The sequence below is a fragment of the Berkeleyomyces rouxiae genome (assembly GCF_048999995.1).
Source record: "Berkeleyomyces rouxiae strain 22BRR77 chromosome Unknown BrBRR77_ptg000012l, whole genome shotgun sequence".
Lineage (NCBI taxonomy): Eukaryota > Fungi > Ascomycota > Sordariomycetes > Microascales > Ceratocystidaceae > Berkeleyomyces > Berkeleyomyces rouxiae.
Window position 1 is genome coordinate 2,595,783 of NW_027396502.1, and position 21,376 is coordinate 2,617,158.

The 21,376-nt window shown below is 53.0% G+C and overlaps 6 protein-coding genes across 6 annotated transcripts; 2 read left to right on the forward strand and 4 right to left on the reverse strand.

The window, feature by feature from the left end:
* Window positions 1-75: 75 nt before the first annotated feature.
* BROUX77_008048 (uncharacterized protein) lies at window positions 76-4,760 on the reverse strand (the record flags this gene model as incomplete). The annotated part of the gene is made up of 3 exons (XM_073753210.1): window positions 76-783; window positions 859-4,576; window positions 4,636-4,760. The coding sequence occupies 3 exons, from the start codon at window positions 4,758-4,760 to the stop codon at window positions 76-78; spliced, it is 4,551 nt and encodes a 1,516-aa protein (XP_073602341.1).
* A 1,464-nt stretch (window positions 4,761-6,224) lies between these two features.
* On the forward strand, window positions 6,225-9,268 carry BROUX77_008049 (uncharacterized protein; the record flags this gene model as incomplete). Its single annotated transcript, XM_073753211.1, has 2 exons — window positions 6,225-8,678; window positions 8,747-9,268. The coding sequence occupies 2 exons, from the start codon at window positions 6,225-6,227 to the stop codon at window positions 9,266-9,268; spliced, it is 2,976 nt and encodes a 991-aa protein (XP_073602342.1).
* Window positions 9,269-9,412: 144 nt separating this feature from the next.
* BROUX77_008050 (uncharacterized protein) lies at window positions 9,413-10,439 on the reverse strand (the record flags this gene model as incomplete). The annotated part of the gene is made up of 2 exons (XM_073753212.1): window positions 9,413-10,183; window positions 10,272-10,439. 2 exons carry the CDS (start codon window positions 10,437-10,439, stop codon window positions 9,413-9,415), a joined length of 939 nt encoding a protein of 312 aa, XP_073602343.1.
* A 283-nt stretch (window positions 10,440-10,722) lies between these two features.
* On the forward strand, window positions 10,723-11,915 carry BROUX77_008051 (uncharacterized protein; the record flags this gene model as incomplete). The annotated part of the gene is made up of 2 exons (XM_073753213.1): window positions 10,723-10,737; window positions 10,788-11,915. 2 exons carry the CDS (start codon window positions 10,723-10,725, stop codon window positions 11,913-11,915), a joined length of 1,143 nt encoding a protein of 380 aa, XP_073602344.1.
* A 270-nt stretch (window positions 11,916-12,185) lies between these two features.
* Window positions 12,186-12,425, reverse strand: BROUX77_008052 (uncharacterized protein; the record flags this gene model as incomplete). The annotated part of the gene is made up of 1 exon (XM_073753214.1): window positions 12,186-12,425. One exon carries the CDS (start codon window positions 12,423-12,425, stop codon window positions 12,186-12,188), a length of 240 nt encoding a protein of 79 aa, XP_073602345.1.
* Window positions 12,426-14,928: 2,503 nt separating this feature from the next.
* Window positions 14,929-20,426, reverse strand: BROUX77_008053 (uncharacterized protein; the record flags this gene model as incomplete). The annotated part of the gene is made up of 4 exons (XM_073753215.1): window positions 14,929-15,481; window positions 15,536-19,135; window positions 19,216-19,237; window positions 19,292-20,426. 4 exons carry the CDS (start codon window positions 20,424-20,426, stop codon window positions 14,929-14,931), a joined length of 5,310 nt encoding a protein of 1,769 aa, XP_073602346.1.
* Window positions 20,427-21,376: the final 950 nt, after the last annotated feature.

The following is a 21,376-nucleotide window of genomic DNA, read 5'->3' on the forward strand; positions in this document are numbered from 1 at the left end:
CCGCTGTGCTCCTCTTTCCTCTACATACAAACATGCGCCATTGAAGTTTTTGCTTCTGTTCTGCCCTGCCCTCCTTTAGCCCAGAATACCCTCTAGATCTTCCTTTTCCCCACTGTGCTGCACCATTTCATAGAACTGTCCTTTGGCTTGGTACAGCTCCTTGGGGGCACCGCATTCGAGAACCTTGCCATTGCCCATGACTACAACAGTGTCATAGTCAATGATGGTGCGGAGACGATGCGCAATGGTCACCAGCGTACGGTTACTGTCGCGGAGTTCGGTCCGCAGAACCTCCTGAATGCCCTTGTCCGTTTCGTAGTCCATGCTGGCCGTGGCTTCGTCAAGCAGCATCAGCTGACTGTCCTTCACCAGAGCTCGGATGAGTGAGATTACCTGGCGTTGGCCATGAGAGAAATTCTCGCCCTTGGCAGCCACTTTGGTCTCTAGAGAAAGTTGCTTTTCGGCATCCTCCCCATCATTGGCTTCACCACCAGCTTCATTCTCAGAGGCTGCGCTGTTAGTCGACAACTCGGAATCTTGACCAGAGCCCTGGAAGGAGGCCAGTGTCTTGCAAGCGTTAACTGCCTTCTGCAGATTGACTTCGGGAATGACATCTGTGGGGTCTAGATTCGACTTGATAGTGCCGGTGAATAGGACAGCTTCCTGAGGAATAATGGTAAGAGCTTCACGCAGTCTCTTACGGGGGACTTTGGTAATGTCGACGCCATCATATAGGACCTGGCCCGATACGATACTGGTAAAGCGCAAGAGAGATGCCACCATCTAGACAAAGTGTTGGGTTAGTATAAACAGACTAAATCTCCATAAGGATGCTAATGCGACAAATGCTTTGCTTACTGTACTCTTGCCAGAACCAGTACGGCCAATGATAGCGACACGCTCTCCGGCTTTGAACTTGAGATTGATATCGGTCAGGACATCAGGGCTATCCTCCGAGTACCGAACAGTTACGTTGCGGAACTCAATATCACCAGAGCGAGGCCAGCCACGGGGAATCACATTGGTCGGGTCATCTGTGTACTCGCCCTCTTCGGGGTAAGTCTCATCACTTTTGGTTTCGGGGTCCAAAGACGTGTACTCCAAAAGACGGTCAAAGCTCTGAAGCTCAACTTCCAACTCGTTGGTGTAGCGAACCAGGTAGAGAATTGATCCGCTCAGCGTGGAAGCACTAGTAAGAGAGAAACCCACCAAACTAGCACTGACGCTACCTATCTTCGACAATGCAATGACACCGGCGCCGAGGGAAACAAGTGAGGTGACCAAGTCAACGCGTACACCGACCCAACGATTGCAATTGTAAGTCATCTCAGCACTAGCCGACCAGACACGGAGTCTGTTCGATAGTGCACGACAGAACTCAGCGGCCATGCCGGCTTGGGCACGAACAATAGATAGGCCTGCCAAAGTATCTGAGAATTGCGAAAAGACGGGCGACTGTGCCGATGATTCAATCCGGCGCACAGTGACAGCAGTTCGTGTGTACATTTCGCCGACAATGATACCTGCGCAGCAAGTGACTGCAGCTGGGAGGATGAAAATTGGCATGATGGAGCTGATGGAAGCAAGCTGGTACAGCATCTCAACGGCGAGGTAAATGGCCACCTCAAGTTGACTAGGCAGAGCCGAATCGATTGACGAAATGTCCCGAGAAAACCGGTTAATGACACGACCAATGGGGACCTTGCTGTACCAGTTCATTGACACTCCAAACAAAGCTTCGGTCAACTCTTGGTGGATTTGGCGGGCCGTAAACCAGGACGAAAACTTGTACGAGATTGAAGAGAACATGTTGAAGATGGAGTCCATGACGGACAGAGCAGCAAATATTCCGAGATAAAAGGGTAGCTTGCTCATGGAATCCTCGTCCTCACGAGTCCAGAATACTAGCCACAAGTTTGTCGCAGTGCTGAGACCAAGGGACACCACAGTGAGAAAGATACACGCCATGAACAATACACCACGGCGATAATATGTGATGTAGCGGTATCCTAGGTGACGACCAGAAGACTTGGTGGCGTTTAGTTCCGAATCGATTTCGTCATCCTCGTTAGCTTCTTCAACTACGGCCGTCTTTTTGACCACAGCGCCAGATGTAGCCGCTTCATCGTTTCCCTCCTCATTTTCGGACTGAGGTTCGGAGCTATCGCCACCAAGATCCTTGAGAGATGAGATAGGCCGGCGGGTGACACCAATGTGAGGCTCAACAGACTTAACATTTCCATTCTCAAGAGTAACGACAAGATCGGCCTGCTCTGCTAACCAGGGGATTTGGGTAACAAGGATGACGGTGCGAGCACTCAACATGTCCGAGCAGAAGCACTGCTCCCACAAGGATGCTGCAGTACGAGCGTCAAGAGCCGAGAAGATGTCGTCAAGAAGAAGCAATGACGTTTTGGAGTACAAAGCACGAGCCAAGGAAACACGAGCCCGTTGTCCGCCAGAAAGAGAAGTGCCGTTTTCGCCAATTACAGTTTCGTCACCATTGGGGAGTTCCGCCAGATCTTGATCAAGACAGCATGCAGTCACAACACGATCGTAGCGGACCTTTTCCATAGGGCTCGTGAAGAGAATGTTGCTTTTGATAGTGCCATTTTGAAGCCAGGGGCTTTGAGAAGCATAACCAGCGCTGGCAGGGCGAGTGACCTCACCGCTTTCCTTGACAGTTTCTCCTAGAATTCCCAGTAAAAGCGTAGACTTTCCACTACCACTATGGCCAATGACGACATTGAGACCTCCATCGACAAAGTTAATAGAGGCATCTTGTACGGTAAAGGTAGCAGTAGGTGTCCGGCGGAAGGTTGCATTGACGACGCGTGCGGGACCTTGGGGATACTTTTCTAGTGGACGGCTGTTTTCAAAGTGGGAGTCTAGGCGGCGAACTGCGATCTGAGCCGAAGTGATGTTCTTGGAGATGTAGCCAATGCGATTCAGGTTATGCTTCAAACTGAAAGTTAACGTAATGGTAGTGAAGGCAATTGAAGGCGTCAGAGGCTTTCCCAGGACAACTGTGAGCAGGAAAAACATGGAGAAGAGCGAAAAGAAGCCAGTCAAGCTCGAGACTTGGCGTATGGCAGCATCAATGACGGCAATCGTCCAAAGGGCATTCTGCTCGGGCTGGCGGGCTGCCTGGATATTCTCCAGGGCATAATCCTCCCAGGCAAAGAACTTGACGGCTTTGATCAGAGTAAGATATTCAGAGACAAGCGACATGCGGCTGTCCTGGGCTTTGCGGACGATGGTTTGGTACTTGAGCATTCGGTGGACCAGGATAACCATGACAGGCGGACTTGCGATGAGAACACCGATGCCAACGGCAGCAGGCCATCCGATGATCAGATAAAGACCAATCATAGCCCCCAGAGAACCGGTAGGAAGACTGACAAGCACCATGATGGTATCTCGGCAACGGTACAATGCTTCGATATCAGAGGCAATCAGCGTAGCAAGCCGGCCAGTTGCATTCACGACCTTTTTCGTGCCATCCAGAGCAGTGTCTTCAACCTCCATTTCCATCGAGTTCAAGGCCAGGTGATACAATTCCTGTGTCAGGCCTGACTTGATGCGCACGATGAGTCTGGTTGAAGTGAAGACATACTGCTGAAACGCAACAGAGCGCAACAGAGGGCCAACACTCATGATGATGATCCAGGTCCACGGACGAATTGTAGCCTCAGCAGGAGCATCAATGTATTTCAACAAATGATACAGTCCAAAGGGCGCAACCAGCTCTGCCAGGTTGTAAATCATTGTCCACAAGACCATGAAGGACAGCTCCGTCTTCATATAACGAATGACAGTCCACGTGGTACTCTTGCTTTGAGCACGGGCATTGCTGATTCTCGGCAGCAGAACATCCGGATCGTCGTACCATGGAACCTGAGGGATGCTTTCCTTCTTCAGAGTGCCATACCAGCCTTTCATGATGACCGGAGTCAGAAACGCATAGCTACAGTAGTAGCCGAACCAGCTGCAGGTCTCTTCAGGCGAGGGCTTGATGGTTTCGGCAAACTCTTGAGTGTATGCAGGTGACTCAATCAGCTCGCGCGGCGGGACCCAGCTGCGAGGCGTGAAGAAGGACACACAAGAGGCAACGCTGAGAGCAATAAGACCGTGACTGGAGGGCGTATCGATCTGACATGAGACCTGGGTCTGGATGCACGGAAGCCAAATGGCAGTGAACACAACGACCGTGAGGATACTCATGACAAAGTTGGCATGGTGCAAGGCGGTTTGCTGCCAGCGAACATTTGAGGCTAGGCGAGTGATACCAATGATGAAAGCATAAGTAGCAGCAAGAGCGGTGGAGATGTCCCTTTTGTCTGTAGAAGCGCTGATGATGAAGAATCCAGCAGCAGCAGCACGCGACACCTGGGCGATGATCTCATGAATAATGCTGATCTTGCGGTGCTTGGACAGATCCTGGGAATCCAGAGACTGCGCGGATCTGATCCGATGCAGCGTAGTGGCTGCAATCACACAGAGCGAGGCTGCTACCAAGGCGAGTTGAAGGGTTCCAGAAGAGGCCAGACGATGGGCAAAGCGCAGCCAAGGAAGACTAGGAACGGGTTAGGATGAATAAAGACGCTTCTGTTGTGGGGGAGTGTGACAACTTACTCAGAGTGTGATTGGGCAATAAGCGAGGAATAAGAAGAAGCATTGATGCGTCGCTCGTCAGTGTGCGCTGCCCAGAGACCACGCAGAAAGCGCTGGTAGTCAAGACCAGCGTATTCTGCAGCCATTGGAACAGATTGATTGCAGACGATGGAGAGATTGGCGGTCAAGATGAAAAACAAGAAGCCTAGGGAGCAAGAAATTGTACGGGGAGTCAGGTTGAGGCGAAGAAAAGATGAGAAGAGAAGAAGAAGCAAGGGGAGCCTGCAGGGATTTGCATCCAAGTAAGTAGCCCAAGCTGCGGGTTTGCCTGCGAGCACCTTGATAGCTTTTCCGTGAACAAAAAGGCAGGAGGCAGACAACCATCTTCAACTTCAGCAATATGAAATGGTCATAGTCGGCAGCAACCAGCAAGAACGGCCAAAGAAAGCAGGCCTGGCAAACAGAGAGTGGCGAAAAATCTTCAGCTAGCGAAAGAGTCATAGAGTATTCGTGTACCTTGCAACTGGAGAGAGCGCTGCTTCCCTGAGCTCCAGGCAACTTTACCTGATTGCACGACAACCAGCTGCCTGCAAGCGAGCAGTCGACAAGTACATATGTACATAGTTACATAGAGTTAGAACTGTTTGGAAGTACAAGCTACAAGCGAGTTGGTCTATAGGCACTAGATGCACCTTCTCAATAGGCTATTGCTGCCACACTTGTAGTACAAGCATAACTAACTATACAGGTGTACTTATTGCAGTCAAGTTGCGGAAATGTTTCACCAACTACCGACAAATCAGTGCAATAGTTGGCTGGCTGACCTGTACACACTAGATTCGAGAACAATGTTTAATTCCTAGCGACCAAGTCTCAGCCAGACAGGCAGACATTGCCATTGAAGACGTGATCCGGGTTCTAGGGGTCCAGAGAAGCTTATTGCAGGAAGGGAGCCACTCCAACAATCTGCAGGTGCACTTGCACTTACACGATCTTGCCTGCAGCGCCTTCGGACGGAAAGACCTGATACACGCACCGTAGCTATGCGCCTGCCGCCACGGCAAGATCGGGTATCTGAATACACAGACGATGCGGTCTTTTTCTTGTTTTTATTTTCACCTAGCTGCTGCTCCGTCCAACTTCAACTCTCACCTGAAAAAACTCGGCCTGCGTCTGCTTCCTTTTTTCAAGTGCCAGGGGCTTTTATTTGGCCCGCCCAATCTCCATGTCGCACTTGACTGGCCCCGTCAGGAGAAACAAGCCAAAGAAACCGAGACGCCAAAATCCCTGAGCCAGGCGTCATCTCTTCATTTGGCCCAGGTTGCTTGCTTTTCCTCCGCCCGCCCTCCTTTTCCATCCATCGGCGTCTTCTTTCTTGAATCTGCCTCCCAAGTCATATTCATGCGCAGCAACTGTTCCTTGGCCGCTACTGTGCTGGTGCTATTTCGGTCCCTCTAGTTTGCATCCCTCCCCAAGGCCATTCCGTCGCAAAGCTCTGATTATAGCGCCTCCTATCGCGTTTCATAGCACGCCCGCCCGCTTATCAGAGACGTCACGGCACCATTCAAGCTTCTGCGTCTAATCAGCTGACCCCAATGCCACAAGCCATAATGCTGCCTCCTTCGCGTTCTGTCCCGTCTTTGCGCCGGTCTTCTCTCGCTGCAACATCGGCCTCACCCGCTTGCGCAACATCGTCAATAACAGCACCCCGCCACCAAACTCCCCCCAGACTCATCGTGCGCACTGCCGGCCCTGTTTCGGCTTCTTCTCCCCAAACTCCCACCTTGCGCGCCTCGGCATCTACGTCGTCCTTGCGCTCAGCCAGCCGACCCCCGCCACCATCCCCGTCCTCGAGAATGCAATCCTCAACCAGCCCCTCGGTCGGACGCAGCTCGTCGCTTAACTCGCGCTCCAATACTCCCAACTTGACTCGCAGAACTTCAGCATCGTCACTTCATTCTTCCAGTGGCGCTACTCCCATCAACACCCCCGCCCGCCGCCCTTCGGCTTCTGGCTCAAGCACCCTGTCGCCTATAGCCCGCTCCCCTCTAGCGCTACATGCGCATACACCCCCGACCATCGATGAGGCACCAAGCGCAGCAGAGATTGCTGCCGACCACTTTCGCGCTGATCTTGCGGTGCATGGAAGCCCTGAAGATCATCGCACCACGGATCTTGTCGTTGTTCTCAACGATGCCTGCTATGGTCACCGGTTTTCACGCCCACGCACCTCGCGCAATGCTCTCAACACCATCGTAGAGCGCCCTGAACGTGTCAGGGCTGCAGCTGTCGGTGTGGCCATGGCCTATGTGCGTCTAGGTGGTAGACACGCCGAAGGCCATAACCCAGTGCACCCACGTGTACATCCAACATCTATAGATCGCATACCCTTTCGGGTCTGCAAAACGGAGCGCAAGGTTCCCATCACAAGTCCCACGGTTACCAATGTCCATGGTGCCAAGTGGATGGAGGAGCTCAAAATCATGTGCAACAGTGCCAAGGCTAAGCTCGCCTTGGGTGGCAAGGAGCTGCAGCGCCCAGACGTCAAGCGTGATCCTGAGGCTGGCGGCAATACTCCAGCCAAGTTCCATGAGGGCGATCTCTATCTATGTGCCGAGTCTCTGGATGCATTTGAAGGGGCTCTGGGAGCTGTCTGTCAAGCCGTTGACCTGGTATTTTCTGGGACTCCCCGCCGTGCATTTGTCGGCGTCCGACCACCCGGCCACCATTGCTCCGCTTCATTCCCGTCAGGCTTCTGCTGGATCAACAACGTCCATGTTGGTATCATGCACGCTGCTATGGCTCACGGATTAACCCATGCCGCCATCGTTGATATTGACTTGCACCACGGCGATGGGTCTCAAGCTATCGCATGGCAGCATAACAAACGGGCCAACAGCGCCCACAAAAATGCTTCGGCGTGGAAGAAGTCTCACATTGGATACTTTAGTGTTCATGACATCAACTCGTACCCCTGCGAAATGGGCGACGATGAAAAGGTCAAAAATGCAAGCATTTGCATTGATGGAGCACATGGCCAAAGTGTCTGGAATATACATCTGCAGTCTTGGAAGACTGAGGAAGACTTTTGGAAACTATACCAGGATCAGTATCTCGGACTTCTCGAAAAAGCCCGGATATTTCTCAACGCACATGCCGAGAAGCAAAGGTCCGTAGGCGTAGTGCCCAAGGGTGCCATTTTCATCAGCGCTGGCTTTGATGCTAGCCAATGGGAGAGCGCCGGCATGCAGCGACATAATGTCAATGTGCCCACGGAATTCTATGCTCGCCTTGCTCAAGATGTTGTGAGACTTGCGGCTGAAGAGGGCAACGCAGTTGACGGGCGCGTTATCAGCGTCATGGAAGGCGGCTACAGCGATCGTGCTTTGAGCTCGGGCGTTCTGAGCCATATCAGCGGTCTGTCTGGTGATCAGCTCCAAGGCTCTTCTCATCCACTCTCAGTGCACCATGGCCTTGGAACTGAGATGGGCCTCAGGATTGGACTGCCTTCCAACGACACAGATGTCGGTGTCAACTCCAAGGAGACACTCGATTCACTGCATAATTACGATGCGTCGTGGTGGTCTGACTTTGAGCTAAGCAAAATGGAAGCTCTCCTTGCCCCCGTTGTGATTGAAGATAAAAAGCCCAAGGCTGCCAGTACTTCACCAACCTATTGTTCACCCACCCATGCCTCAAATGCTAGAAAGGTTGAGCCACGCCTGCGCCGGAGCATTTCAAACCTATCCATCAACGTCTCATACTCGCGGCCTGAAACACCGCCTCCTCCGGATGTGGCGTGGGAAGTTGCAGCCCATGAGCTGGTCAAACAATTGATACCGCTCGACCGGGCAACCATGAGCAACACACATGAAGACCTTAATGCGGAGGCTACTAAATCCCGGAGAGAACGACAGCCTAAATCAGAGCCGGTGACTCCAATACGCATGAATCTTCGCGAGCGTCGCGCCAAACCAATCGTAGAAGTTGATGAAGACAGGGAAAAGCCGGCGTCCCGCACAACTCGCAGAACGACTGTGGCCGCGGCGCCAGCTGTCGACAAGGTGAGACTTTCTTTTTTTTAGGTTCTTTGCTATCTTTCGTGTGAAACGCGGGCTAATTCTTCCATCAGCCGTCTAAACCCCCAGCAACCAGTCGCCGTGTTAGCACCACTTCGGGCGCTTTGCCAACCTCTGGGACCAGCTCTCGTGAAGCATCCGTTCCCGCTCATACCCGCCCTTCAACAAGCATGACCACACGCACACAGCAACCCGCGACTCTGAATGTAAAAAGGTCGAGGCCGAGCACGTCCATGTCTTCGGTATCTGCTGCTTCTACCTCTTCAGTAGGAGCTAGCACAGCTTCTGCACGATCCATACGACCAGCCGGGCCTATCCAGCGACCGTCTGCAGTCTCGTCACGTGCACCATCTCGGGCGGTTTCAGCTTCAGCTTCAACCTCGACGGCATCCTCAGCAGCAACTACACGGCCCTCTACCACCAGTCCAACCGGTAAAACCGCAGATGATACGCTGGACCAAATCACCAATGGCATGCGGCGTATCAAGATCAACTTGATTACACGCGAACAGCGCGAAGCCCGGCAGCGCGCAGAGGCTGAAGCCAACCAAGCGTCTGGTTCTGGTGCGTCGTGAGTATCAAGGAACTAATTTCACATTATTTGAGTTGGTGGCAGGGCGGCATCCGTGAATTACCCCTTGGGGTTGTTGCTTATATATATTTCTTGTTGTTGTTTGTAGCAGTGGTCTTTGAATTTCAGTAAACTTGTTGCTATTCTTCTATGCCCCCTTGAGCGATGCTCGGAACTCGGCCAAGCCCACGCTCACATTCTCCAGTGTCCCCTTCTCGCCCTCGACTGCCGGTAGCGTGCGCTTAAAAGTCCACAGTTCCTGGACGCCAAGCGACTCCAGATAGTCCAGACCCCGGCTGTAATTAGTGATGATCTGAGCCGTCCCATGGCTATCGTCTGAAAATGTGAACCGCCCACCCATGCGAAGGTATTCCTCAGACACCTGTCGCGCCGGATACGGCTCAGCTAGCCCCTTGCGCAGCGCACTCGTATTGCACTCCAACCAGCCTCCATATTCGACAACGAAGCGCAAATTCCGCACCATGCGCTCCCACACATCGGGCCACTCGGCGCGCACGTCACGGTCTGGCATGCTACTCAGCAGGCGAATCAGGTCAAAGTGCCCGACCACGCGGGGCCGCAGCGCCTGGAGCATCGCGAGCTGGTCGTCGTAGTACGCCGCGTAGAGCGCGCGCTCGCTCCCTTGGCCGACGGCCGCCACGGCGCTCGCGTACGTCTGGGCGTCGTAGTCGATGGGGATGCCCCCGCGCGCGTGGTGCACGCTGCCGATGAAGTAGTCGATGGCCGGGTCGGCCGTCAGCGCGCGCATGTGCTCTGCGTAGGCCGGCCGGTACCATTCGCCTTCGATCCCAATCAGGATGTGCAGTGCCGGGTAGGCGGCGCGCAGGCGCTGCGCTTCGGCGAGGTAGGCGGCGTGGAGGGTGGATGTGAGGCCCATGAGCGAGGCGGGGTCGTCAAGCTGCAGGGGAGGTTAGAGGCGGAGGGGCGGTTGGCGCTGGGGCGGTGGACGATGTGGTTGCCCTGGGGGGGGCGCATTCAATGCTTACCTCGTGCTCTTCGGGGTACAAATCCTCAGGGCCAATGCGCGGAATGTGCTCGGTCAAGCCCATGGTCTTGAGGCCGACGCTGATGGCATGCTTGACCACAACTTCGAGGGTGTCTTTGCCGTGACCGGGGCAGAACTGGCCCGAGTGGGAATGCATGGTGAAGGCCATTTTGTTTTCGCGGATACAGGCTAGGGCGCGGGTATCCAATGAATTGGCGGTAGGGCTCAAAGCAACAAAGTCGTGCTATAAGTCGTGATCTTAAGAGCTTGTCTATGTCTAGCGCTTGAACGAGTGGGGCCATCTCTGCAACATCTGTGTAACACTGGGGTGTGGGTCTCACCAACCCTAACGAATGCGGACCGTATTCGGCGGCTGGGTTTTTGTGTAGTTAGTTGACTAGCTAGTTACGTCCTCTTCGTCTGTCTTCATCCAATACCAACGTAATGTTAAAATGAAGATCACAGGTGTAATTCTTTCCAATCCTGCCCGCCCGCAACGCCACTAACGCCCGTCCAGCTCTATGTCTACCCCATCAAAGGTCTACGTGGCATAAAACTCAAGACTGCGCCCATCGGGCCGCAAGGCGTGCGCTACGACCGCACCTTTGTCTTGCTCCATTACGAAGCCGAAGCCGACGTCAAGCGCAAACTCAGCTTGTCCTCCAACCCAGAATGTGCTCTCTTCAGCCAGACAATTGTCGACCTTGACAGCGACAGCGCCGAGCCCACGCTGGTCGTGCGCTATCACACACCGCCCGAGCCGCTGCTCCCGCACAATCCGGCCCACGATGAGCCGCTGCGCATTCCGCTGGAGCCCGACTTTTTTGATCTGCCGCAGATGGAAGTCAACCTGTACGGCAGCGCCGCGTGCGGCTACCGCATGGGTGACCCGTACGATGCTTGGTTTAGCAAATGCTTCGGCGTGCCCGTCGCTCTGGTCTACCTTGGCGACGGCCAACGACGAGTTCTCGGGACTGCGGCTGAAACGGCGCAGCGCGCCCGGGCGCTCTTGGCCGGCTCGCCCTCCATGCTGCATCGACTGTACGACTGGGCCGTCGGCGCCCCGCCGGCACCGGTCGACTGGATCACATGGAGCGACGCAGCGCCGTTCCTCGTCGCCACCGAAGCCTCGCTGGCCGCCGTGCAGACGCGCATGCCCAGCAGCCGGCTATCTATGGTGCGCTTTCGTCCCAACATTGTCGTCGACGGCGACGCAGGGGCGCCGTGGGACGAGGACTTTTGGGCTGCGCTGACGGTTGTGGGAGGCGGCGTAGGTGGTGCGGGCCGGCGCCGCCCTGTGTTTGCGCTGACGGCCAACTGCGCGCGCTGCACGTCACTCAACGTCGACTACCGCACGGGCCGTGTGGCGGCGGGCGAGCGCGGCGCGGTGCTGCGCGCGCTGATGCGCGACCGGCGCGTGGACACGGGCAACCGGTGGTCGCCTGTGTTTGGGCGGTATGCGTATCTGGTTGGCGCGCAGAGCAACAGCAGCGACGGCGATGGCGGTGTGCAGACTGCCGAGCTCGAGGAGATTGAGATTAGCCTCGGCGACAAGGTGCAAGTGGTCCAGCGCAACGAGAAACGTGATGTCTGGGACTGGCCAACGGCGAATCAGCAAGTAGCCATCAAGGCAAAGCGGGGATAACGGGCTTGAGGGCTTGATGTCGCATGACGTCATATGATTCGATGGAACGACAGCACAGACCTCATCAGCTGAGGCGGAGCATCCGAGAGTGTCTATCGGCCATGTGGTAACTGACTGGCACTAGAAACTGCACAGGTTCAAGTATGTATGTATATGGGGTGGCACAAAAGCTTGCGTCTTGTTCTGTTCTTCTTGATTGATCAAAGTACCATCCATTATAACCCTTCTAACCCTAATATAAGACACCATCACGTCACAGTTGACGACCGACTACCAAGCCTCTTTTGCCGAGCATGGTTGGCACGTATGAAGCTTGCAATACTGACACTCGTAGATCATCCAGTGCGGGCCCGAATGGCACAGATTGCACGTCCATTGTAGTAGCGAGTTGTCTGTTTTGATCAGGATGAAGGAATGCGCACAGCGGCTGAGACTAGCGGCCATGTTGACAGGCTCCTCCAGACGAGCGCCGTAGCCAGACGCATAGTCCAGCTTACTGTGGACGTGCATTTTTTTTTTCTTTTTTTCTTGTCGGTATGTGGTGTGTGGGGGGAGAGGGGGGGGGCCTAGGTTTTCTTTTTCTGATGCAAGGGAACTTGGAGGCTGCCGGCTACAGCAAAGTGTCAGCATGTGATATGTGTGCTATATGTGTGTAACCAGGAGAAAAAAAAGCAAGGAACGGAGTTGATATGGCAGGGCTGAGGAGAGCACGAACCTGCAAAGAGGCTAAGCTGCAAGAAACTCGAGAAGAAAAGAGCTGGGTTTTAGTGTTCTAGAAACATGAGCCGGTCGAGAGGAGCCGTAAGAACAGGCAGGGTTGGGCTGTTCTGGTCAGACTAGGGTTAACTAGTTAGTGGCCGAGTTTCTGTTGAAGCATAAGAAGAGATGGGCAAGGGAGCCCAGGCTTGCATAGCTAGAGCATAGGCATGGCGTGGCATAGGGCAGAGACTAGGGCAGAGACTAGGGCAGAGAAAAGGCGAACACGAGGTCACAAAGTCGAGATGGGCACAGAAGACAGGAGAGCGTTTGCGTACAGGTGTCAAGAACTCTTGAAGAGCAGAATGGGCTTGGCAGACAGCGCCGCAAGACAACAGGCCGTGGAGCAGGAGGGCTGGCCAGAGCCTTAAGTATCCAAGTCGGTTGTTGTGCCGTTGGTTGTAGAGGCGGGAGTGTCTGACAGGTGAAGTCACCGACTGACGGGAACGGAGAGGGGGCAGCAGCAGAGGCGAGGGGGTGTGCACAAGGGAGAAGGAGAAGAATAAGGACAAGGAGAGGAGAGGAGACAAGACAAGACAAGACGAGACGAGACGAGAGGAGCACTGGCAGCCGGCCATCTTCTCGTCGGCCAAATCACTGCATCCATCCCCCTCCGCGCTGGCTGCGCTGGCCTAAGGCTTTCCTCCATGCCCCTCTGCTCCTCTACTCCTCCATAAACCCTCTGTGGCCTGGACCACAGATTATTTCCCCATCAGGCGTGCGGCTTGGCCTGCAGCCGCGACGGCCTCTAATAGACCGAGAAAACAAGCAAAAAAAAAGTCACCCTCCTCTTCCTCCCCCCGGCCCAGCCAACCAGCAAGCACAAAGTGTGTTCTGAATCGCAAGAACCGGGTGACGCAGGCCTCAAAACACGGCAGTCTGTTCCTTTTTTTTTTTTTTTTTTCTTTGGATTTGCAGCTTGCGTTGCTCCCTTTGCGAGCTGTCTGTCTCTTTATTTTAGTTTGAAAAAAAAAAGAAAATTCCCCTTTAAACAGACTGCATTCCATTGTTTGCCGTTGTCTGTCTGTGAGAACTTCTTCCTCCTCCTCCATCCCGGAAAGAAAAAAAAAATAAAAAAATACAAGCAAATAAAAATGAAATCAAATGAAACAAAAAATAAAACACACTGGAAAACACAAGGGCAAACGGGTGGTTCCAGAGACGACAAGCATGAACGGGGGACATGCAACTATGTATGTATGTGTGTATGTTGCATGCATGTATGTCCATGCAGCCACACTGCCGAGCAAACACCGCTGCCGGCGCGGCACGGCTTCTGCATCACGTCCAAACCAAGCACACAAGCTGCCGGCCCGCGCTGCAAACTGGGCGCAGTGGGAAGAGCTCCCCTTGCCAGAGAATCTTTGCCTCTGCCTTTGCTCTGCTATGCTTCTATGCAATTTATATTGATATTTACGAAACCTATATATCGCTCTATCCGCTAGCCATACGCCGCCTGCATGTCTGCCCCGACTCACACACATCCATACTCATGTGTATCCTCCCTCCCATCCGACCTCACCAAAAGCACGACCCCCTCTCCTCCCGTCCACCGACCTCCCCCATCTGCCCCATTTTGTGTCCCAAGGCCCCATCCCACGAGTGGCATGCCCGCCTAACCTACAACCACAACAACAACTTGACCGCCTTGCCTCGGTCCCTGGCCTGGCTCAGAGTCGCAGTGGCTGGATCAAAAGGAGCACCGACCGCCAAAGTCGCTGTGGCCATCGGCTGTAGGGACAGGTCAGGGACGTAGCATGCACTGCCATCGCTGCTTGCTTTGGCTAGACATATGGAATTATAGTCATGTAGTTAACTAGTTAGTTATAAATCACATCACCAATGCTATGCATGTATGTATCTACACACATACAGACCTGCACCTGTACCGACGGGCATTAGCGGACACAGGCTCACAGATTCAGACGCTTCACTTCGACTTGACTACCCACTGAAACAGAAACCTCGTGCTGCACTCCCATATGCCATTATATGTGACATGTCATATATGCACATCCCTTCTGAATCGTCCAGAAAGACAGGCGAAAAGAAAAAAAAAGAACCAACACGGACTGAGAAAACAGTAACCTGACGAGTCTCCTTTCCCTGTTTCTGCCTCGCTGTCATGTCTGCATTCAAAATGTTGCGGCATATACAACTGGCCATATACCACTGCATCTGCTAGGAAAATCCGTTCCCTCCGCCAATCCCCCATGCCACCAGGAATGACTGCTGCCTTAGGCTCTCAGCCATCGCCTCAGCGCAGTACATGACCATTAGAATCTACTTCCCCAGCAATGACATCACCGGCCCCTGGCTCTTCGCCCGATGCATTAATCACTGTCATGGCAGCTTCTATGCGACTCTGGTCCGGGCTTCGTGACGTGTTGAAAGCCGGCCCTGATTTCTCTGCTGATGTCGTCATAGCTCCTGCTAGAGGAGCTGCCGTGGTAGCAGCAAGAGCTGATACAGTTGGAGGTGGTTCAACTCCTTCAGGTCCTACTCCCGTGGAATCGGTATTCTCCGAATTTGAGGTTGAGACCTGGAGGGAGGAGCCCCGAGGTGGAAACCCCTCGAAAACAACTTCCTGACGTTTGATATCGGCACTATTCGAAAGAGCCAACCCAGGCGAGGCGCCATTTGTGGCTAGTTCTTGCTTCTGATTATCACTTTTTACCTCGCTAGAAGGGGGTGCAGTTTCCTTGGTAGCCTCGCCAGAGGGCTGCTCTTCGGTCTCCGAAGGGTGGTGCTGTCCCAGGGAAAACGCCTCAGACAGGTTGATAGCAATAAAAGACTTGGGAAGTTTGACCCTAAAAAGTGTTAAAAATGATGACAAAAACCCCATCCCTAAAATGTAAACTTACTGATTAAATTTGGCGCGCAGAGTCTTGATAACTTCTTGCCAGTCTGCATGCGGAGTCAGGCTGCGACGCGGCGCACAGCTAATGCAGTGCTTGCTGTCTAACTGAACATCAAGAGGGTCCAGCACATGGCATCCAGGGCTGATGGTGATTCGGATACTGTAGGCAAACTGTGGAGGTTCGTCTATAGCTGCTTGTTCAGGAATGGTCGTTGGAGCCCCAGCAACGATGTCATCGGTCTGTGCAGAAGACCTAGGGATAGACGCTGAGTCCACGGTAGGCTTATCTGGCGCTGGAACTGAGGTCGAAACAGAAGCACCACCCTCGGCTACTCCATTAGAAGCTAGTGATGTATGCGAGTGTGTATGCTTTGGTTGTTTGCGCACAATCTCCGACTCATACAATTCGAAATTAATCTGCGAAAGATAGTCAAGCTCGGGGATGCTGCTGCGGTCAATCTTCGTCTCAATGCCACCTTCCAGAATACAGTTAAGCAGCGTGTAAATGTGGGACTCTTTGGTGAAGTAAAAGAAAGACTTGGCGTCGTTGGATGCCTGCATCTCTTCGAGATCCTGAACAATTTCCTTGAGCAGAGGAAGCGAAGTCAAAAGACCAATCTCCAGCTTCTCTGCATTTGAGATGCCATACTCTTGGGGACAGATAAAGTCAAACAAAACCTTTGCCAAATGGTATAGCTCGCGTAAAGGCTCAAACTCGGCTCCAACCTTGGCCTTGTTTTGAGTATTACCCTCTTCAATATGGAAATACTGCTCGGGCGGAGGCTGGCGAGGAGGAACTGCTTCGCCAAAGTGACGGAAATTGTTGAGGAATAAGTGCCGTCTGAACATGCGACGCACGCCTTGAGCCTTGCTCCGCTTCTCCTCTTCTTCCTTTTCCTTTTCCTTCTCTTTTTCCTTTTCCTGACGAATGCGCTCCTGCTCTTCTTTCTCCTTTTCTTTATCTAGAGGCACCATGCCATATTCTTCCTCGAGCATTTGCTGGCTAGGCTTGAATACCCACTCCAGGAAAGTCCGGTTGTGGAGAGCATCAAACTTCATAGTGTCGTACAGCTCTGAGATCTTGCTAGGATCGACCTTTTCATTGTCACAGAATTCGATAAACAGCTTCTCCCATCGCTCCTTAAAGAGGTCAGCATCTTCGCCACAGCACCAGCGAAAATTAAGAGTCTTTTGATCGCCCTTGCTTGCTGGGCCAGAAGAAGCGGGGAGAGTTTGTGATGTCGAGGTTGGGATCCCGTGTGTGGAAGATGAACCACTAGATTGACTTCCTCGGGTTGGAGACCCTCCTTCAGTATCTTTGGTACCAGTGACAGATGGTGTAGGGCCTGAAGGATGAGCATTGAGAGCAGTGTTGCTTCCGCCACCACCACTCGCGTTAATCAATTTCAGACGCTCATAGTTGTGATGCATGACCTTTCTGTGGAACTTCATCAGAGAAACGACCCGCTTCTGAACAACTGACGGCTCAGGGAATTTAGGAGGCCAAGCAAACTGAGGAGGACGCTCATTACCTTCCCGGAGAAGACCCTTGAGCTTCTTTTTAACCTTGTCCATTTCATCTTTTGCTGCATTGGAATCGTCAAGCAGATCTTTGCGAATTGTGATGAGATCATCCGGAAGCTTCTTTTGGCCCAAGAAAGCACCGGCCCAAATATGGGCACTGGTAGTGACGCGGCGCTCTGAGCTGCTGTAAATGTGCACCTCATCAAGGACTTCGCGGTTCAAAAGCGCCAAATCGTTGTGCATATTTGAGCCAAGTTCTTGCGCCTGATAACGGGCCGAGTGTGTAGGCTCACCGCCCCACTTGACAATTAGCTGTAGTTTATCAAGTACAAGACCATCTTCAGCTGCCGTAATACGAGACATGGTGACACCGGAAAGGGAGTCCTGACGATGGGCTCTACGATCTGGGCCCCGGACAGGCGTGGATACAGCGATGGTGGGAGAAGGTTTCGAAGAAGAAACTGCGGAACTAGGGACTGTTCCAAATTCGCCGACTATTCCCTCTTTGATGATAGGAGGTGGCTCAATCATCGGGCTGGCCGGAGTAGAGTCTGTCTTCTTCTTGCGGAACATGGGCTTGATCTGAACTTTAGTTCCAGGCCAAGGGCCCTTTTTGATAAGGACAGTTTGCAGAAGCTTGAGTTTGACTTGATCCTCAACTCCCTGAGCCATGGCAAGATCTACAGCATGGCGCACACTGGACAATGCTGCTTCGCCAATAAGAAGAACCTCCTCCTGATGTCCCCTGAGAAGAGCAATAAACGGTTCAGTATGGAAGGTAAACTTGTACTTTTGCTTGGGAGTGCGATCGGCATGTCGAATCACCGATACCATGCCCTTGAGCTTCCATGGACTTTTTGGAGGCGGAGCAGGAGGTTCCTGTTCTTCTATGATCTCTTCGTCTACCCGTTCACCTTCAGCATGGGAAGAAGCAACCGAATGGCAGATAGAGGGAGCCCTAGTTTCTTCGATACTGACACCTTTGACGGACCTGATGGATGCAGAAGAATCGATAATCACAGCAGACATTGAACCAGACCGGTGGATGGACCCTGAGCGTGATTCTGACTTTTCGCTTGCTCCACTTGGGGCAGGGTGATCACTGGTAACAACAGCCGAGTCTTTATCTCTACCACTGATGCTGTATGCGCGGTTTCTTCCGCTAGTATCCGAAGGAGTAGCAGGGATAGCAGCACTTCTACGGATGCGCTCCTTGACGAATAAGTCTTTCATGATAAGAGCGCAGTGGTCGTAGTAATCGTCGTTGTCCTTGACAAAACTCCAGCCGTTGATGTCAATGACGAAGCTCTTGCCAGAAGCACGGAGGAGATCAAATCCACAGACTCTTTGACCAAACACGCGTGAAATTTTGCTGGCCATCTCCTTTTCTTCGGTCGTCAAGGATGTGACGTAGCGGATTTCCTTGCCATGAGTGTTGCGGCGGACAATACCATCGACGACGGGAGACTTGCGAGTTTCAGCATGGCAGTAGGTTGTACCTACAGTATAAGCTTTGACGTCTTCGGCATTATCAACCTTGGTGAACTTTTCGTAAATGTAGCTACTATACGGCTCAGTGATGGCGCGCGGGGTATCCAATCCAGGGATGTACTCTGAGCTCTTGTTGCCAATCTTGCGGAAAAGCTTTCGGGCGCCACCACCAACAGAGCTGTGGTAGTAGATGATGATGTTATGATCTTCACCACTGGTAGGCTTTTCGACAAATGGCTTGTAAAGAATGGTTCCATCGACACTGATGGCATCCCCGTTGTCAATAAGTTCAACATTTGTAGGCGGAGGGATTGGTTCCGACTCGGGGGGCTCAACAGTTATTCCAACCGTGTCCTTGATTTGCTTGCGAAGTTCGGGTGTTAAAATGGTGCCACCTCCATCACGGGTGACTTCGACACGGGGAGGTGTGGGTACGCCAATCTTGTTAAGAAGCTGCAGACAAAGTCGGCGATCCCACAAAAGCTTTTGCATGGGAACATCGTTCACACAAAATGGCTTCCGAAGCTTGACATAGGCTATGGCTTTGTCCAAGGGGAACCCGTCGGAATAGAAGCAGATCAGGTAATCACTATAAATATATGTGTTAGAATGAATCTTTTAGTCGGCCTACTGCACCGTTTTGTGAAAATGCAAAAAGCTATAGCTTACCACAGGGGCCAATTCTCCACATCTGCACAAGAGGTTAGCATATTTGGGCTGGCGGTGGATCGGAGTGTTTACTAACCTTCATCCAGAATAGTTTTGTCGCCAAAGACAATGACGTCGAACTCGCGGTTAGAAATCAGGCGGTTCAGAATATTGCGACTTGGCTTGCTTCGAGCTTTGACATCCAAGGCACAGACGCCGATAGTTCCCCAGGCGGCAGGCTTCAACTCCTCCTTCTGATTGAGGCGATCGCTGCTGGGACTGTGGCTACTGGCAGCCGTGCTCGCACTAAAGCGGCGATTGGCGCGGCTGCGTTCGCGGCCAGTTCCCACCGGGCGAATGTTGATCTCAAGCCTTTGGTTGGGAGTGCGTCTGCCTCCAGCTTCATGGCTGGCGATGTGGTTCTGAGCCGTGACGGCAGGGACATTGGTTCCGGGCTGGGGGGCTCTACTTCCCAGCTCGGAGCCGTGAGCAGAAGCCGAAGAACTAGGAATTCCGCGGGCTGAAGCCAGCGAGTAGATGGACGAGATAGAGGCACGCTTGGTGGAAAACTCGGACAGTGAAGACCGGGAGACCGGCGGGGCATCGGAAGGCTCGGGCATGGTCGATACGGGCGGCGGGGTCAATGGCGGCGGTTGCAAACTGGAGGCGCCGGGCAAAGAGGCCGGAGCAACAACGTCAATAGCAGCAGGCACAACCACCGGAGAGACTGTCGTTTTATCGATGCTGGTGACGATCCCGGACGAATTGGCGGGAGAAGTTGATGGTGGGGCAGCAGGGGCAGAAGAAGAGGGAGCAGAAGGGGAAAACGAGTCAATCTTGAAATGAGGGGCAGCAGAAATCGCGTCCCCGTCCGTTTTCTTGGCTTCGTCTTTGGCTGCCGATTGGGAAGGCACTGCTTTGTCGTCCGTATCGGGCAATGACTCTTTAGCGTCTTCGAACAGGTCCTGCTCGTTCTCAGTCTCGATTTCCGAGTCAATGTCGGCCTGGGATTCTTGCTTTTTTTGCAGCTGTTTGTCTGCCTGCATTTCTGCCTGCATTTCTGACGCAGACTTTAGCTCGCTTTCCAGTGGCGTCTGGGTCTTCGCTTCAGGCTCAGAATCCGGCCGGAGGTGTTGCAGTGGCTGCTCCTTTCCAGTCTGGGTAGCTACCTTCTCTGCAGCTTCCACGGCAGCGGGTAGCTGCTCGTTGTTCGCACGCGTGCCTTCCTCCATTGCAATCACGCAAAAAGACGCCGGGAGTGGGCTAAGATCACGATCACGACAATGGCCACGGGGGGCGGCTGGCTGGTCTGGCTCAGTGCACGCGTGATGGGGTCGAAGAGTTTGAGTGGCGAGTGGGAAGAAAATCTAGCCCAGATGGTGGGTGACGAAAGGATTTTTGCTGGTGGTCGCAGGAGGGCATGGATGCTGGATGTTACACTTGGAGTTGTTGGCAGCTGCGTGTGTGAGTGCCACGTTTGGTGCCACGATAGCGATCGCCGGTTGATTAGTTGGGAAAGGGACAATCAGGGCCGATCCAGAGGCCAATTGAATATGAAGGCGGCGGCGGGTGTTATCAAGGGAGAAGACACCACAACAAAAAAGCATGCCCAAGGGCAGCTATCGCACTAGCTTTGCCCCATAAGCCTTAGCTTGCCTCACATGGGAAGCTCTGGATTGACACTGCATACTAGCTGTAGTTTATGCCGATTGACTAGCTGGGCTTAGCACCGTAGAATTGGCCCTGCACAGATATTGTCCAATCATAGTGGCAGAGGCAAAAAGAAAAAGCCCAGGCCGAAATCTGCTACAAGTGTGCTCCAGGCGGTGTATCAGTTGAGATCCAGCTATGAGACGCTGGAATATAATGGGTCCCGTTTTGCTGTCACATCTTGATGTATGCTGCCGATGCTCAACACCGTCTTACTTCTACTTGGCCGTCTCCAAGTGTTGTACCGGATGCAGAAACAGTCATAGCAAAAAGACCGGTTCGAATAACCTGAACCAAGGCACGCAATCTAGAGTCAATATTAGAGACATGCATCTGTGGCTTTTTTCACCATGAAGCCGCTCAAGCAAAAGCAACCGCCCCTATGTCAAGAGCCGCATTGCTTGACATGCAGGCCACAGGTAATAAATGTCTAGTTAAGCATGTAGCGAGGTATCGGATATATGCTTGAGCA